The sequence below is a fragment of the Arachis ipaensis genome, chromosome B02 (assembly GCF_000816755.2).
Source record: "Arachis ipaensis cultivar K30076 chromosome B02, Araip1.1, whole genome shotgun sequence".
Classification (NCBI taxonomy): Eukaryota; Viridiplantae; Streptophyta; class Magnoliopsida; order Fabales; family Fabaceae; genus Arachis; species Arachis ipaensis.
Window position 1 is genome coordinate 92,900,581 of NC_029786.2, and position 20,034 is coordinate 92,920,614.

The following is a 20,034-nucleotide window of genomic DNA, read 5'->3' on the forward strand; positions in this document are numbered from 1 at the left end:
ATGACAAGGTTTGCAGAGAAAAAGAAAAAGGCAGAGAGGTATGAGGGCACACTTTTGCCAAAACCCAAGAAACGGCTAGATATCATCGCGGTTAAAGCTATGGAGTGGCAAGCTAAATGGGGAGGAGACCTGAAGTTTAAAGTCCACCATAAGAACAGGATGATCATGGAAAGGTTTGTGGTTGATTTGATGGCTGGAAAGTGTAGTTGTAGGTTCTGGGGTTTGTGTGGTATGCCGTGTCCCCATGCTTGCTGTGCTATCTTTGAGAAGGATGACAACCCGGAAGATTATTGTAGTAACTATTACAGCAAGGCAGCATACCTTGCTACATATGGGCAGTCAATATCACCAATCAATGGAGAAAATATGTGGCCAAAGATACAATGCGATACCATCATCCCTCCAATTTTCAGAGTTAAACCAGGAAGGCCAAGGATGGTTAGGATAAGGGAACCCGATGAAAATAGAACACAAACAAAATATAGAAGATCTGGAACTTCTGTTACCTGCAGTAATTGTGGCCAATACGGACACAATAGGAGACTCTGTCCAAACCCTATAGTGACAGGTATTGTTTGCCAAGTTATTTTGTTCATATGTTGAGGAACTATTATTAACTGCTATCTCATCTTGTAGCTCCTGGAAGCACACAAGGATCTGATGCTGCAACTAGAACTGGAGGAGTTGACTCTGCTGCTAATGAACCTGCTGCTGCTATTGAAGCAAATGGATCTGCAGCTGCTGCAACTGCTAGATCCAGGATGGTTAAAGGGAGAGGCAGAGGAAGAGCAGCAGGAGGGATGGCCAGAGGAAGGGGTAGAGGGAGGGCTGCACCCATGACTGCAACAGCATCCCAGCCACCACACACCCCTGCACCCCCATCCCAGCCACCACACACCCCTGTCCCACCCTCACAGCCTACAAACACTCCTGCACCACCATCACAGCCTACCACCTTACCCACACCAGCATTACTGTCCACCACTTTGTCTACACCAGCATCACTACCCACTGCACCAGCATCTCAACATTTTTTCAAGACCAAAATCTTTGGTGTGAGAAGAAGTAGAAGACTCAAGATTGGAGTTAGGAAGGCAACAAATCAGCCGCCTGAACATGTTGACCTTACACTTGATTGAGGCTGAAGAGAGTTTAGGGTTTCTTTTTGTTATATGTTGTGTTATGTAGGATTTGTGTTCACCTGTGACTCTGGTTTCTTTATTGTTTGGACCACTGTTATTATGTGTTGTGGACCACTTTTGTTATGTGGGTAGAAAACTGTTTTGAGTGGGTGTCACGTTTATTTTGTTGCTATCTAGGTGTCCTACATTATATAATGTAAAAAACAATGGTATCTATTATAATTCAATGCATCTTTTGTTTTACCTACTTTTGTCTCAGTATCATACTTGTATGCATATTAAATAGCAAAGGAACAACTTTCATTTACAAAAATTAAACATTTCATATAACTTCATTGCACCCAACATAAACAGTACACTATTGTCTTATATAGACTATTACATTATCATAACAGCCATGCTTTCTACATATTTATATATAACACTGCAACAATCAAAACACCTAATATCAAGCCCAGCATAATTAGCATCTTGTATTGCTTTTTCATACTATCTTCTATCTTAGCAAGTTGCTCCTCCACTGAACTCAGCTCAGCACATAACCTTCCTACCCAGACATCTACTTCTCCAACCTCTGCAATTAATCTCTCTAGATCCACACTTACTCTGTCTATATTCCTTTCTTGTGCCTCCAATTCTCTAACCCTTCCAAGTACATGCTGTGAACTGTTCACTCCATCTTCTCCAGATATCTTTTTTTCTTTTCCATCAACCACTCAAAAAACTTGCATCTCCTATTAGGGCAAGAAATGAATCTTCTGTTTGGATTTCTTGATGTACTTGAACTACGAAGAATCAGAGTGTCTCCACAAAAGCACCGAACCCTCCTTTCCTTTTGCTTCAACCATCCGCTCTTCTCATCTTCTTCATCATCAATCCACTCGAATAACTTGCATTTTGGCATTCTCCCACAACCAACATACCTTCTTCCATGGCTTGCTACTGTTGAAGAAGACATCACAGCAACTGCCTCACCACAAAAACAAAGATGTCTCTTCTTGACGAGAGTTCTGGAACTACAGACTCCTGAAGATAACTGACTCTGATCTATGAGTATTGACATAGTAAGGGTAAGGGTTGCAAACAGAGGAGCAGAAGTTTGAGGAAGAGGCGAAAAGAAGAGAGTTAGAACTCAAAACCCTACTGAGTCTCCTTCATTTGTAAGGCATAAGTGAGGGTTATAATGGTCAAATCACTCATTCTTAACGTTTTTTGTAACGTTTACCGTCAATAGGGACCTAATTGAAAAAAAAAATGGGGACATGGACCTAATTGAAAGAAAAAAAAAGTGTAAGAACCTAATTGAAAATTTCGCAAAACTATAGGGACCAACAGAGTAATTAAACCTCAAAATAATGATTATTGATGGGACCTGGCCTTTTAATTTCAAATAGAGATCTTCACGATGAATGAGACTATATGAGTATATATAGAATATCAACTATTATTGAATGATACAATTTTGCAAAACTAACGGTGGAATAGATTGGATAGTGTAAGATTTAAATTTTATTTTAATATCTTTTTTTTTGTTGTAAAGTTCTTTTAAATTTTTATTATATTTTTACACGTGTAATATATATAACAGGAAATTATAATACTACATTTTGATGAATGCATCTCTCTGATCTCTTTTTCTTTTTAGTTTTTTTTTTGAGAACTTCTTATAAATCTCTAAATTTGTAAAATCAAAGCATTTTCATATCCTAAAAATACGACGTAGTGTGTATACTCAAATTATTAAAACCTTATACACTCAAAGCAGTTACATACTTTGAATTATAATAGTTTGTCGATGTACAAAATAGCATCTTATTATAAAATAATTTAGGTGAGGTCATATTGGGTACAGGTTGAAGAGTTGTAGCATGGTGTTGACTAATGACCCAATGACGCAGGAGCAAGTAGAGTTAGTAGGTTAATTATATTAGTTAATTGTAATAAGGAAATACAAGTCTTATATTATTTAGGATAGTGAACTTTGTGTTATGTTTTAGTCCCACATCGTCCAAGTCATAAAGGCTTTTCCTTTCCCCACTAGTATAAATAACTCATGTACCTTTTATTTATGAATAGAGTTGAAGTTTATATTTGGATATGAAATAAGCTGTGTGCTTATTTTTCTCTAGGCTTTTTGAGAGTAAGAGTTGCATCCTTGGCTTGGCCAACCAAAGTGGGTTTATGGCTATAGTTGCTAACCTCACCAAGATTGATGAATCTAAATTATATCACCATAGTAGAGTTGTTAACCTCGCCAAGATTGGTGACCCAAGCGACGTCCCGGCGTCGCAATAACTTTTGTCAAACCCTCTATAATATCAGCACGTATATGATATCGTTCAAATTATTTAAATTTATTAGTATTAACAGAATTATTTAAATTTCTTAGGAGATTACCTATATTTTAGAGCACATACAATAATAATCCTTCAGCTTATATAGTAGTAGTTTGAAAAGGCATTTAATATAATTTTTAGTGTTGGGGGGAACGATACAGAAAACTATGAGCACCCATTGGATTATTAGTAACCACTCAAGCTAAGTGCTAAGATGTTTTCTATTTATAATTAAAGTTTTCTAGTACTAATAATTTAGAGAAAAGAGAAGGTGGGCCCATTGTATAGCCGATCATGATTCATGATTAAGAGGGAACATTTGATGATAACATATACTAAAGTATAAACACTATTTTATATTTTATATTTTATTTATTTATTTTTGCATATGGCGAATTCATTAAACTGTCTAGTTAACCAGAGGCTTTGCTGGTTTCACTGTTTCAGTTACGTGAGGAAGGTGAGCAACAAAATCAATGTTTGATTTTGGAGAATTGCCTCTCACGTTGAAAGTGAACCTTTGATAACTATGAATATAAGAAAATGATTTCTTCCAATTCTTTAATTATCTTGGAGGCCAGGGGACGCTATATCTTATATATATGCTCCATCACCTTTCTTCAATTCAATTTTAATTCTTGGGTTATCAATAGTTTACCAATTATATATTAAAATTTCGCTTTCTCTAAAATTTAATAAAATATGCTTATCAAAAGAAACTTGATGAATTTTTACTTGATTTTTTTACACTAAAAGATAAAATATAGCTCAAAAAATTAAATAAAATATAACACTCATCTAAAAGAGGTGAATTTAAGAGTTCATATCACTTGAATAAATAAAAGGAAGATAGTCAAGAAAAGATTTCAGCAAAATTTATAAACTCATTGTTATTTGTTCTTTTTTTTTTTTAATTTGATATGGTGGCCTGGGTTAATTTATCATTCAATCATAATAAAACCATTCTTTACTTTTGGATTATTAGCACAGTAGTCATGTCACGAGTGGTGGGTGATCGCTGTTCAAAGAACAAACAATTTTTAAATTCAAAGTGATGTTTGATAAATGAAGCATAACAATTTAACATTTGTGATTGTAAACAACTACTTTGTATTTTGGATATATACCATTCCGAAAGTTTTGACTATGAATTATTTTATATTATTGGTGATTGGCTACGGATAACACACAACCACCCAACCAAATAGTTTCTCACTGACCACTTAACCATGCCATAAACAAAAGTGACCATTGATGGAGCAACTGATAATTTAAATTATTATGAGATAATGACGTTCCAATCTCTCATTAACCACTAATTAAAAGTGTAACGTATCATAATGTAGCTTGTTATCCAAAAGTGACCGAGTTGAACTCTTGTTTGCCTTTTAATGACTTGTTTTGTTTTTATATTTTATTCTTAATTTCATTTTTGGTTGCTAGTAAAAATTAATGCGAAAACTTTCATAGAGAAAATGTAGAGAAAATGACAAATAGGTCCTGACATTTTGCCCCGCGGATATTTTCGTCCTTAACCAGTGAAAAATACTTTTAAGTCCTTGATCTTCACAAAACTTGGACGGATCAGTCCCTGACGGAGGCATTTGGACGGATTAGTCTCTGACGGAGGCATTTGGACGGAGGGACTGATCCGTCCAAGTTTTGTGAAGGTCAGGGACTTAAAAGTATTTTTCAATGGTCAGGGACAAAAATGTCTGCGGGACAAAATGTTAGGAACCTATTTGTCTTTTTCTCGAAAATGTATGTATAAAGTTAGATATGAAATTTTTTTTTATTATTCATGACATTCGCTGTCTGATAGATTAAAGACTAATTTGTTACGGATTTGAATTTCATTTAAGAATCTGCTATTGGCTAATGTGTTATTACATACATAAAGTGGGATTTGAATTTGCGCCACTTATTTAAGTGAACGAATTGGCTGATCACTCGACTAATTCAAATTGATTTATATATAAAATTTATTCATAAAATTTTTTAATTTAGTTTAACCCCTAATCAACTAATAGCATTTGTTCATATCTGCAGGATCTATTAAGCATAGATTCAGTCGACTAAAGAATGAGCCACTAAACTACAGTCAATATTAGGCCAAATATTGTCCATTAGATAAGAACAAAAATTATACATATAATCAAATAGCAAACAACTTTATTAGAATTATTATTCGTAGAGTGCTTTGTTAGGGTTTCTTAGTGCTCTGTTAGGGTTTTTTAATGGAGTTCCTACTGCCGTCAAGGCTACATTGTCAACGTCAATTAAATCTCAATACAAGTCTACGTAATATGCATGGCTGAGACAACGAGGGATGAAGATCGGACCGAGGAAGACAACCGGAAAGGAGGTAGGAATGTGATTCTACTGGAAGAGGCAGACATATCAGAAGGTATTAACGCTTGCTCCAATAGTCTCTATGGCAGACTCTTTGCTTCCAAAACCTTCTCAATTGGAACCATGGAGAATGCTTTAAAGGCTATATGGGAAAACTCGGAAGGATTTAGCGTGAGTGATAAAGGGTATAATTCCTTCCAATTCTTTTTTAATAAAGAAGTGGATGTCTTGCGTATTGAACGTGGTTCTCCATGGCTATTCAAAGATTATGTGCTCCATGTCAAGAGATGGAAGGAAGATGAGAACTGTGATGAAGAGATTATTTCCAATTTTCCAGTTTGGGTTCAATTTTGGGATTTGCTAGAATCGTTTAAAGCCCTCGAAGTTGGACATAAATTGGGAGAGAAACTGGGCACAGTGTTGGAGGTAGGTAAATTTCAGATGCGAGATAGAGAAACTAGGATTGTGAAGACCAAAATCAATATTGATGCTGCCAGGCAAGTGAGAGATCAGTTAATAGTGGCAGGACCTAATAAAAAGGAGGTAGAAGTGGCACTGCGCTATGAGAGATTTGGAAAGTTCTGTACCTATTGCGCAAAATTGGGGCATGAGGTAAAAAACTGCCATGATCTGTTGAAGGACACAGAGAGTGATATGGTAAAAGAGGATGACATTGGCGAATGAGTTAAAGCCAACTAAGTGGGAATGCGAATCTACTCTGAAGGAGAAAGAACATTCAACAACTCAACCCAAAACCAGAATAAGGCCACTCAACGTAAGAAAAACCAGTCTTAAACTACTTATTGAAAGAATTTGCAGAGATGTCAATGCAAGAAGAGAAACAAAGTTTGAAACCACAAGACACTGGTAACAGGGCAGCACCTGAGTCACCTCAATCAGCCAATTCTAGAACAGAATGCATGGAGGTTATCATAGCTGGTCAGTCCAATACCAAGGAGGATGAAGGGCAGCTTATGCAATTCGCTATTGGGCAGTGTCTCACTACAGAGAAAGGTAGGAAATGGAAAAGGTTAGCAAGACAAGGTGCTGCAGAGTCAGATACTAAAAGTGAACCCAAAAAAAGGTTGATGAGTGGTATAGCTGAAGGATCTACAAAGAAAGCAAGAACAGAGGATGAAAATGCAGTTGAACAGATGGTGGAGGGTGTCAGCCTACAAATGGCATCCAAGGCGCCATGAGAACTATAGTTTGGAATTGTCGGAGTTTGGGGAGACCCCTGACAAATCACACCTTAAAAGGGATCTGTAAATCCCACTCCTCCGAGATTGTGTTTATAAGTGAAACAAAGAACCAATCTCGACAGGTGGAAGCAAAACTTCGGGTATGCGGCTACGAAAACTGGCATATTGTTAACCTTGCAGGAGTGGCAGGAGGACTTGTGCTAGCTTGAAAGGACAGCATCAGTGTTCAAATTATTAGCAGTGGAGAATTCTTTGTGGCAGCCGAAATTAAGGAAGTCGGAAGCAGTGAGGTATGGACGTTCATTGGTGTCCATTTGAGTCGTTCGGAACAAATCCGAACCTTACAGTTTGAGGAGCTTACAACAATGAGCCAACACCTGGAAGAAAAAGTGGTAATAGCAGGCGATTTTAATGCTATAACAAGCCAAGCGAAAAAGGAGAGTGGAGGCCAAAAATCAGCAACCACCATTGCAACATTCACTAATTTTATTGACAGTAACGAATTAGTGGATATTGGAATGGTGGGGCACCCTTTCACGTGGACAAATCGAAGACAAGGAGAGGATTTGGTGAAAGAGAGGCTTGACCGCTATTTAGTTGGGATGCAATGGAAGTTGAAGTTTCCGAATGCAGTGGTGCACAGGCTCACAGAGTCAGGCTCGGATCATGCTCCAATTTTGATGGAAACCGAACCTCAATCCTGGCATAGTAAAAGGCGGTTTAAATACCAAGAACGTTGGTGTGGAGAAGAGGATGTTAAGAGAATTGTTAGTGAAGTGTGGAGAATGGAAGTTGTAGGCTCGGCTATGTTCTCCTTGGCCCAAAAAGTTGAAAGTTTGTAGACATAGACTAGTTCAATGGCAGAAAACTCACAAAGCAAACTCCAGGAAAGAAATTGAAGACCTCCAAGCTAAACTAGAGGAGTTGCGGGTGGCTGGAATCAATGGGGGAGAGGAGGTTACCAGTTTGGAGGAGAAGTTAGAGCTGGCATATTTAAAAGAAGAGAGCTATTGGCGAGAAAAATCTAGAGTCAAGTGGCTAAAAGAAGGAGATCATAACACTAGATTCTTTCACCAGAAATTTCAATCAAGGATACGAAGGAACAGAATTTGGAGATTAGTGGGGAAAGACAATGAGATTGCATCGAAACCTGAGGATATTTCAAAGGTAGCTGAAGACTACTTTTGCGATATTTTTACTTCTTCTTGTTCGGCTAATCCGAATCCATACTTAGAGAATTTGGAGTCTAAGGTTACAGCTTCCATGAACCGTAGGCTCCAAAGGCCAGTAACTATGGACGAGGTGAAAAGAGCTACATTTAGTGTTCATACTCAGAGTGCTCCTGGTGATGACGGGTTTACAGCTAAGTTTTTTCACTTTTTCTGGGATATAGTTAGAGGTGACGTTTTTAAGGCAGTGACAAGTTTCTTTCACAGTGGCAGAATTCTAAAAAGCTTCAATCATACTCAAATTTGTTTGATTCCAAAGGTGCCAAATGCCAGTGACATGACTCAGGTACGACCGATCAGTTTGTCTTCAGTTATGTATAAAATTATTTCTGAAGTTATGGTGCACCGATTACAAGGTATTATGAATAAAATTATAAGCCCAAATCAGAGTGCGTTTCTCAAAGGTAGACTCATTTCAGATAATATTCTAATTGCCCACGAATGTATGCACTATTTGAAAAATAAGAGAAGTGGGGCAGAGCATGAGATGGCTATTAAACTAGACATGAGCAAGGCTTATGATAGGGTTAAATGGCATTTTTTATGGTATATTATGGATAAGCTGGGCTTTGATGCTAAATGGATTAACTGGACTAAGGAATTGATAACGACTGTTTCTTACTCTGTCGTTGTGGAAGATCAACCTTTTGGCTATTTTAGGCCAAATAGGGGCATCCGACAGGGTGACCCCCTATCTCCATATCTCTTTCTTTTTTGTGCAGAAGGGCTTTCCTTCTTGCTACACAAGGCAGAGCAAAACAGATTAATTTAAGTAGTTCAAGTTAATCGGAGATGCCAAACAGTTAATCACCTTTTGTTTGCTGATGATTCAATCCTTTTTTGCAAGAGCGCACCTAATACAAGCCAAAGTATTCTAGAATTGCTAGAGATCTATGAAGGTTTCAGTGGGCGAAAAGTCAATTTGAATAAGTCGGCTATCTTTTTCAGTCACAACATACCTCAGAACACAAGACTAGCAGTTGCTCAGACACTAAATATTGAACATATCGGAGCACAAAACAAATACCTGGGACTGCCCTCTATAGTTCAAAAATCAAAGAAAGCAACATTTGGAGCTATCAAGGATAAAGTTCAGAAGAGGATTATGGGTTGGAAAAGAAGTCTATTGTCATCAGGTGGCAGGCACACGCTATTGAGAGCGGTGGGGGAGGCGATTCCTATTTATACACTCTCTTGTTTCAAGCTCCCGGACACGCTGTTGACTGAGATTCATAGCATGCTCTCGCAATTTTGGTGGGGTCAAAAAGGCGCAGAACGAAGAATGGTTTGGATTAAATAGGACACAATGACGAGACCGAAGAAAGATGGAGGGCTGGGGATCAAGGACCTAAGGGCGCAAAACTTGGCTTTATTGGGCAAGCAATGTTGGCGCCTAATGAAATACCCTAATTCTACTCTATCAAGAATGCTCAAAGCTAAATATTTCAGATATACAGATTTCCTACATGCAGAGATAGGAAGCGTACCGTCGTGGGGCTGGAGAAGTGTTCTTGAAGGGCGCAAGGTGATCGAGAAAGGCTTGGTATGGAAAATAGGCTCTGGCACTAATGTTCGCATCTTCCATGATCCCTGGCTCCCACCACCAGTGCCCCTTAATGTCCCTCAAAATGCACTCACAATCCTGCCAAATCTGCAAGTGTATTACGTTAGTGCGTTACTAAATCCTGATAGAAGCTGGAATAAAAATCTGATTGAGTCGATTTTTTCAGTTGATATATGCAATAAATTTTTTTCAATCAAACCAACAGAGGAGGAGGATGAAGTTAATTGGTGCTGGACAAAATCTGGTATATATGAAGTTGGGTCAGGATACAAAATTGCTTATGGATTCTTTCATTCTCCTACTTCATTGAGGCCCTATAACATACACAACAGAGTCTGGAATAGCATTTGGGAGTTAAAATTACCACATAAAATTAAGATTTTTCTATGAAAAAGTCTTCATGAAAAGCTTCCGGTGTTGCAACAAGTTCACAGCCGGTTCGCATCCACTCCTGCCACTTGTCTAAGATGCATGTTGAAGGCTGAATCAATTTCTCATGTTTTGTTCCAATACCCCCTGTCTTCAATAATATGGAGCCTAAGCTTAATAACCCCTGACCTATGGATGAGAGAAGAAGAGACCTTTTTCAATTGATGGCAACGAGTCTTATCCTGGGCAGCGGCTAAATTCGACGGTAGACAAAAGACCCTCCTCATAGCGGCGCTGTGTTGGAGCACTTGGAAAGCGAAGAATCGGTGTGTTTTTGAGAAGGTAATAAGCCCGGCACTAGAGATAGTGAAAGAAGCCAGCAATTTAGTACATGAACTCGTGAGCCATACCTGATAGATGCTGATAATTTTCTTTACTCTTCTTTAAGCTCTTAGTCTTTGAGTCACAGTTGGTGATAAATAGGAATACCCAATTCTTTTGTACTTCCTTATGGAAACACTTTTATTTTATATTAATAAAATAACATTTATCTTTCAAAAAAAACAAAAATTATAAAAGTTTTATAGTGAGATAGAGATTAATCATAGCGGTTTTTAAAAATTCTTACTTTAATTATAATTTCATCATCAGCAATATCCTTTTTCCCCTTTTCTGTGTATAACATGTTGCTATGAAAAATTTATTGTTTATAAGGCCATATAACATCTGCCCATAAAAGGAATCATCAAACAGTAGATTCAGACCCTCTTTTTGGGACCGCGAGATTCGGACTTAAGCAAAGATGAGGACCCAAAAACGAAAATGATAAAAAATGTACATATTGATAAATACCCAAAATTAAGAGACCCAAACTGATACCTACAAATTTTAATATATACTTAATACAATTAAAAAAAGAGTCTTGCTAGGAGCTAATGGAATATTTGTACAATGTGTACAATGGACTATATGAGTTACAAAATGAACATCACCCATGTCATAATACCACTCATCCCAGAAGCTTATGCTGATGGGAAAAAGTAACACTAATGGTTATATCTCTAATACTCCCTAAACTTTCATTGTACACATTATACAAATATTCCATTACCTTCCTATACTTTTCCTTAAAAAAATATAAAACAAATAAAAATTTACTTATGCAAAAAGCATTCAAGCAAAACCCAAAACAACTCTCTCTTGGTTATGATCCATGACGCCTGACGGACTCCACCATGACTGAATTCTACCATCAACTCGAGTAAATCATTCTCATTCTCACTCTGATTCTCTTTCCTACTACTTTTTCTTCTTTCAGTCCAAAATCTTTACGCAACAAATTGGATGAAAATAACTACAACACATGAACTATATTCAGTTTCAGACAAAAATGATAAAAAATGAAGTTTTTGTCTTGTTTGATTATTTTATATTGTTTTCGTTGTTTTTTCAAAGTAATCCATGCATATTGTGTCCTACTGCCATTGGCTTTTCTCTTCCCTAAAAGCTTTTTGAACCTCTATACCATGTAAAAGTGGTTATAATTGTATAAATAAACAGCAAATTATGCAGATATATTACTTATAATGTAAGGAGCATTGTATAAATACACCCACCATTCTTCTTATGTTAAGTCTTATATCTTATTTATGTATATTGTAAAGATGCAATTAGTTTATAATATAATTGTGATATATTAATGATATTCATTATAATTTGTTTAGCTGTAATATATAAATAAATTAACTGTATGCAAACTTTTGTGCACAACCTACAAAACTAAATTTATAAAATAAAAATAATGAGTGCATTAATAAATTAAGAGATATCAAATCTCATTATAAGAAAAATATCGAGTACCGTTAGATTTAATTATCGACAAAAAAATCTGCCAGTATTATGTTTACCGGCAAATATTCCGTCAGATTAAATCCGATGGTATAAATTTCGCCGGTAAATGTTTATCGTCGGATTTTGATGTTCACCGATAACTTGCAGTGAATTTAGCATCAAAATATGATGGTTCACAGACAAAAAATCTTATAAGCATTATCAGCGAAAAAATTTGACGGTAACGTTAAAGTCATAAGTTAAGCATTCGTGCCACTTAAACATGGAAAAAATCCGATGGTAAATCCGAAGAAAAATATTTTTTTTTAAAAAAAATGAATGATTACTACCGTCGAAAAATCTGCTGGTAGCATCAATACTTTTTTTTTTGTAATCTATGATGGACCCCGATACGTAATAATTAATAGTCAACTCTCAATTAACAACGAATAAATTAGTATTTTATCTGAAAACAATGATTTATATATGATGTAAAATATCAAATATACAGAATGTAAACATGAAACGAAAGTTTGATAACGAAATACACAAGATAAAACTAGAACTATATTGACATTAATCTTATTCAGATTAATCAACTTCTTCCTCTGGTTCATCATCTTTCTCTTCCGAGATAATTTCCTTATCATCGAACTCGTCTTCTTCTTCTTCGTCTCTATCAACCCTGTCTTCTTCTTGAAGATCATCGTCGTCCAGCGGTAGTGTGTCGTCATCTACCTTAAGGTCAATGATGTCGTCATCTACCTTAAGGTCAATGATGTCATCTATAATAGCCGACCTAAGGATGATCGGATCACCAGTATCAACCACTATTTTCGAAAGAGTTAGGTCATGAATTTGGAAAGGTTCCTGACCTCTGTCCCATCAGACTTGATGCGACCTCTTAGCTTAATCTTAACTACAACCACCTAATTAGACTTGCATGATCTAAAATAAGACAAATAGAATACTTGTCATGTATTTTGAGGTAGAATAAAAAAAATCGTAGTGCCTATATTTCCTAGTCACATTTACTTCAATGATATTGTAGTTTTTGTACTTTTATATTCCTTGTCACGAACTTGGATCATACTATTGACATTTAAACACGCACACCTTGTACGTAGTGCGACCAAAATATTCTAATTGAATTATATTATGCAACACACCATACCAATCAGAATGACCACCGCCTAAATCCCCGCGAACCTAGACCCCGGTATTATCTGTTTTCTTTCCAACCAACCATTGTAAAGAATGGAACCAATATCTATTAATATTGTATATCGGGTAGCTTGTGCCCTTATTCATTGGACCCCAACTAAGTATAACTAGTTCCGAATCTATTGTGTCAGCTAGATGCATTCTGACATATTCTCTGAATCAAGGAAAAAAAATTGTTTAGTGATGTATCAGGATTTGTTTCTTGGAATAAACTATGATACAATAGGATAAGTAAGAAAAGTTCAGTGTAATAAAATTTTGATTAGATGACAAAGATAGTATCTTACTAAATGCAATAGTTACGAAGACTTAAAAACTCACATAAGGTAGGGTGAAACCTGGTCACAGTTAAGCAACACATGTAGATGTGCGACATTGATTTTCTTTTTCTCTAACCAATATTCACTACCCGCATTCATTGCAACTCCTTCCGGAAGAAATATTTGATACGTTGGTCCTCCTAAAGAGGATTCTCCCTCTCATCATTCCTTCCAACTCTTATTCTATGTGACTCAATACGAGGATAAAAATAGAAGGAGCAAAATGTGGATGTTTCTTTTGCTAGGAATGCTTCGTAGATACTATCCTCGGTCCGAGCTCTGTTCTTCATAGTGCGCTTGAATGATCCAATCATTCTCTCAAACGGGTACATCCACTTAAATTGAACTGGCCCACATACTCTTGTTTCGTACAGTAGGTGGATTGCTAAGTGTTCCATGACATCAAAAAATCCGAGAGAGAATATCGTCTCTAACTTATAAAGTATGATCGGAATATTCTTCTCCATGACTGTGAGATTATTTACGTTAAGTTTCGTAGCACATAAATTCCTACAAAACTCACTTATTTCTATAAGGGATTTCCAGATTTTGGTAGGAAGTTTTTGAAATGCGACAAGAAGCAATGACTCCATAAAGACATGACAATCATGACTCTTCAACCCAGCAAGCCTATCTTGTGAGACGTTTGTACACCTACCTAAGTTAGAGGTATAACTATCGAAAAACTTCAATTTTCTAATCCACCTACAAACATTTTTTCTCTAGTCCTTCGTTAGAGAGAACACCGCCTTTGCTTTAGCCCACTGGCCATTACCAAGTCTCGTTAAGTTTATATTTGGTCGTCTACAAATATCCACCAAGTCTAACCTTGCCTTATCGTTATCATTTATCCTCTCATCGTCCATTACTGTGTGCATGATATTATCAAACATGTTCTTTTCAACGTGCATCATGCCAAGATAATGTCGAATCAAATTGTCTTTCCAATAAGGCAAGTCCCAAAATATACTCTACTTGGTCCAATTATGCTCCTTACCATATCTCGAAGGTCTTACACCTGCCCCGTTATCGACAGTCCTTGGGATTCTACTGACATAATGCCAAATTTACAAACCACCTAGTCTTACCGTGCCTCTTCTTTTTCAATTCTATTCTTCCTAAAACGAGTCTTTGTTGCACCGAAAATGATGATCAATATCAAAGAACCTTCGATGACAATCAAACCACAAATTCTTACCCCCATTCGTCAGCCAAACTGCCTTTGCATCTTCCATTCAAATGAGACACGACATTCTACCCTAAGTGGACTAACCGGATAACATCCCATACGCAGAAAAGTTGTTAATGGTCCACATCAACATAGCATGCAGTTGGAAGTTTGTCTTGGTTGAAATATCATACGTTTCTATGCCATTAACCCACAACTCCATCAACTCATCCACCAAGGGTTGTAAAAAGACATCTATTTTTATTCTTTGAATTTCTTGGACTAGGTATGATATAAGTTAGAAATATGTATGGGTCCTTCATGCACATTTCAGAAGGTAGGTTATAAGGAGTTACCACTACAAACTAACAAGAGTACGCGTTATCGAAATTAGAATTTGGTGCAAACATGTTAGAGCACAAAGCTAATCTAACATTTCTGAGCTCGCTCGTAAATGTAGGGTGGACCCTATCAAAGTGCTTCCAAGCATCTCCATATGACGGGTGCATCATAAAACTATTATTTCTCTTGTTATTACTATGCCAGGTCATGTGAGGGGCCAAACTTATCAATGCATACAATTGTTTTAGCCTAGGGATTAAGGGCAAGTAGTGCATCCGTTTGTTTGGAATTTTATTTAACCGTCGTTTACCAATTTGTCTCTCTCAACTTGAAATCTCGATGCATCACAAAATCTACAAGCAGTTAAATCTATGTCCTCCTTGTAATACAGCATACAACCACTCAAATAACAATCGATTTTCACTGAATTAAGACTCAATTTCAAAACTAATTTCTTTGCTTTGTAATGACTCCAAGGGATGCCACTAGTCTCGACAGGTATAATTCGTTGTAAAGGATGGATCACTTATCAAAAGATTCTCAGGTGTGATTTGATTTAGACTTAATATTCATTATTCTAACATATAGAGACAATTTCGAATGAATAAACCCCTCATACACGGATTTCACGGCAAATTCTAACAGATGATAAAAGCTCTTTGCCTCTGGGTTAGGCTCTTGTTCAGCATCTTCCATATCAGTAACACCTATTGCATCAAACACCATCTCGTTGTATCTCTCTTGGTTACCCTCCCAATTCATTTCTTCCATGTTTGGTTCTCTAACTACCCGCCGAACCCTCGTTGATCGACTCCCAGCAATATAGAAAATCGAGGCAGATTGGTTAATTTCCTGCTCATCCACTTCTCCGTATTTTGTCCACATCCAATACTCATCATTGAACCCATTACGGTAAATGTGAAGTGTTATATCCAAAGGTCCTAACCACTTAGTCAGCTAACACTTATAGCACGGACACTTAGATACCCCTTGAGAGCTAAACGGTTCTATATTGAAGACATATGCAACAAACGAGTCAACTCCCTCAAAGAATTCAGGTTTTAAACCTCCTCATCCATTGTTGTCTCTATCATACATCCACAGACGATGACTTAGAATCATCTTGCAACAAACATCCTAGAATTCATCTAACAACACAACTTATTAAAATTTTTAGAAAATTTGGCAGGTGTCTCCTATAATTAGAATCTCGAACTAAATCCGATTATCGTTTTCTCACAAACCAACCATGTTTTAAACAATTTAAACAAAATTTTGGCAGAACTTCCCCTAATTCAGAGACATTCACAAATAAATTTAACAGCTTTCACAGAGAAAATAGTTGCAGGCATAAATTAGAACAAACACGAATTCAATAACACATCAAATTCTAACCATTTTAATGGCAACCTCTTATATAACTCCACAATTTTTTAGCAAACAAGGGTTTCGAGAAGACGCCTCTACGCAACCTTCTCCTACTTCTGCCCTAAAATGCTATCCTAAGGAAAGTAAGTCCGGCTTAAAACTTAAACAATTGATTATATTTAGAGATAGAAAACCTATCTGGAACATGGATGCATAGAATACGGAAGAAGCGAACTCCAATTGATCTCAGAGAAATAGCACCGTCCTAATAAAAAAGACAACTTATTAATTCACATGGTGAAACTAATTCAACAAACTAAACAAAGTCTTCCAACAGCTCGAGCACTCTTAATCTCACCCTACTTAACCGACTTTAACTTAATTTAATTTCTATCTACATTAAATTAATATACGAAATCCTAATCACAAAATTCATTACAGTAATTTAATCAATAATTTGATAAAATACCTAATAAAATTCTAAACTCACAGAAAAATCTGAAACAAAATAAAAAAATTATACCAAATTCTAATCATAAACTTCATTACACTAATTTAATCAATAATTTGATAAGCTACTTAACAAAATCCTAAACTCACAAAAAATATGAAAAACTAAAAAAATTATGCCAAAATTACCTTTGATGGTGGCTGTAGGATGGTAGAGGCATGGTGGTGATAGGAGGTGGCAGTACAGCGACAACATGACCATCGCCAACGGCGATGACAGCGGAGGTTCCACGTGGTGGTGACGGCAGCAACTTCAGGGCCAAAGAGCAAAGACGAGAGGAGAGAGAGAGAAGACATAGTGAGTTCGCAGAAGTGAGGGAAGGGGGTTTGCGTTTGAATATTATCCCAATTTTACTTTCGAATTTACCAGTAGAAATTTCCGCCGGTACATTGCCTAAACGCAGCGTTTTACTAAACTGATATCTGTGGGTAAAGTTGACGCTACTAAAATAAGATTTCGCGCCACTGATTACCGTCAGATTTAGTGGCAGAACATAAAATCCAACGATAACTAATTCTGGGATCTAAATCTTGCTTATATCTGAAGGCAAAAACGCCATTAAATATAGTTTAAAAAAATTTATAATTAGGAGCCTTGAAAAAGAAGTTAAGCAAAAACAAAAAAATAGAAAATCATGTCACACTAGTACGAATAAGCGTAAAACGGATTGGCAAGATCAAAAGAAGGCTAAAAACATAATACACATATAAGAGTTTCAAAACACAGATATCAAGCTCCAGACTCGACCTGTGAAGCTAAGGCCGGCCAGAGTATATATATATATACAACTCCAAAATATGACTCAAACTATAGAATAAACACCTGTTTCTATATAGCCTAAAATAAAATATAACAGCCCAAAAGACAGTTTTTCACTTGTAAGGAAGGTCTCTAGATGCTCAACGAGGTACCTCTCGACCTGCATATGAAAAACAACAGAGATATGTATGGAATGAGAATCGGGGGTTCTCAACATGGTAAAGGTGCCCACATGATTAATATAAAAGGTCCCGAGAAAGCCAGAGGCATTCCTAGAACTCCGACACTCAGATTTCAGCTTAAAGATTCAACTAAACCAGAAATTAAGTAAGTTATCTAAGGTATTCAAGTTCTAAATCTAACTTTAACCTAACACTTCACTTTTTGTCTCCTCCAATCCTCCAAATCACCGATGGAACAATCCCCCCTCCCCCCACACCTCCGCCAAGAGGGGTCTCTCAGAAAACATACACATACAATTCAAGCAAGAAAAACATGGATAGAAGTGCAACTATAGCAAATAGAACAAGTAGCAGATAAGCATAGTTAAGCAGTTAAGCAAACAAAAATAATGCACACCCAAGAAAAACATATAGATGCACATGATGTATGTCTGTCCTATGGCTAATGAGTATCATCTATTGGTTATATAGTCAACCCGACATGTCCTGGTAGTGAACTATTGGGCAGTCCCTTTGTGCGCGTATCCCCAAGCTCAAAAATAATATCCATGGAGTCAAACTCCAAACTCAATAATATTCCATGTAGTCAAACTCCAAACTCAAATATCATATAATATTATATATATATATATGCCCATGGAGGAACCCGGGGAGTTAAAGTGCCCGGTTACATATTGCGACAGAGGGTCAATAAATAGTCTCAAATATACAAGCCACATAATAATCTTTTTCTTTTTAAAATAACACTTCAAATCAAAACTCCAATTCTTATAGAAATTGCGGCAGTATCTCCTCTAAAACTCAAACTTCTACCACCCTTTAAGGGTCCCAACCATCAAACCAAACACCTCTTAGTCATTCAAATCATTTCTAGTATTAAATTATTTCAAAAATTAAACCAATTCTAATATTAAATATTTTCTCAAAACCAACCAACTCCAATAACAAATTATTTACAAAAACCGAACCATACATCATATACCATATACATAATCCATCAATAATTCATTTAGTTCATTCCTATCTTAAGGTCTTCTAGCCTAGGTTTCCACGTGACATTAAACAGTAACTACGAGAAACCAAAATCATACCTTGGCCGATTCCTCCCTATACTCGAAACACCTAAAAAACATCTCCTTTGACAAGCTCCAAACTTCCAAACGTCAATTCCTCAAGCTTAATCACCTGTATTTCGTTCCAAACTATCCAATTAAACTCCAAATCAACAAGAACATAATCTAATTCACACAATATCACTATAATCATCATAGGGTTCACTAATTCAATAATTCACAAGGGTTTAATAGTTTTTTTTACCTTACTTACAGATCAATTGGACAAAAATCCACTACTAAAATTCACCTAAACCATCAAAATTATTCAATTACTCAATACCTAAACTCAAAACCCACGAAATTTAGGAGAGGAAGAACTAAGTAATAAACACAAATTTTTTACCACTTTGTTTAGATATAATTGAAGAGAATTCTGAGACGAACACGTGGCCACTGACGGCTTGTCAATCGGAGCTCCGGATTGAAAGTTATGGACGATTGAATTTTTGGAGACGTTAGGATTAGGGATTTAACGGTCCAACTGGTTTGGTTCGTTGGCCCTTTTTGGGCGAAAATTTGTAAAATTAGTGTCAAAACTCATATTTTTAATATTTCTACTCCTCTAAATTATACAAATTGATTTTTCTTAATTTTTTTTAATAATAATTAATTTATTGACTAATTATTTATTAATTTCGTAGAGTTTACATCCTACCCACCTAATTAAGAATTTTGTCCCCAAAATTCATATTTAGTTACCTGAAAATAGGTGCGGGTAGTCTTTTCTCATTTCTGACTCAAGTTTCTAAATGTGTTCCTCAATTCCAGCTCGACTCCAAGCAAATTTTAATAACGAGACTTCCTTTCTGCGTAATCGCTTAATACTAGTATCGTCAATTCGAATCGGAGTCACTTGAAGCGTCAGATCCTCTTTCAATGAACTTATTTAGGTTCTAAAATGTGGCTAACATTAGAAGTGTATTTCCAAAGCTGTGACACGTGAAACACGTCGTGCAGGTTCGAAAGATGAGGTGGTAGAGCCATCCGATACGCTACCGGTCCAATCCTCTCCAGGATCTGA

The 20,034-nt window shown here is 36.5% G+C and overlaps 1 protein-coding gene across 1 annotated transcript; it reads left to right on the top strand.

The window, feature by feature from the left end:
• LOC107627665 lies at nt 5,789-6,514 on the top strand. The gene has a single exon (XM_016330491.1). It carries the CDS (start codon nt 5,789-5,791, stop codon nt 6,512-6,514), a length of 726 nt encoding a protein of 241 aa, XP_016185977.1.

Bases quoted from the DNA above. Each gene is read 5' to 3' on its own strand.
- LOC107627665 (XM_016330491.1), top strand. From the start codon at position 5,789: ATGGCTGAGACAACGAGGGATGAAGATCGGACCGAGGAAGACAACCGG.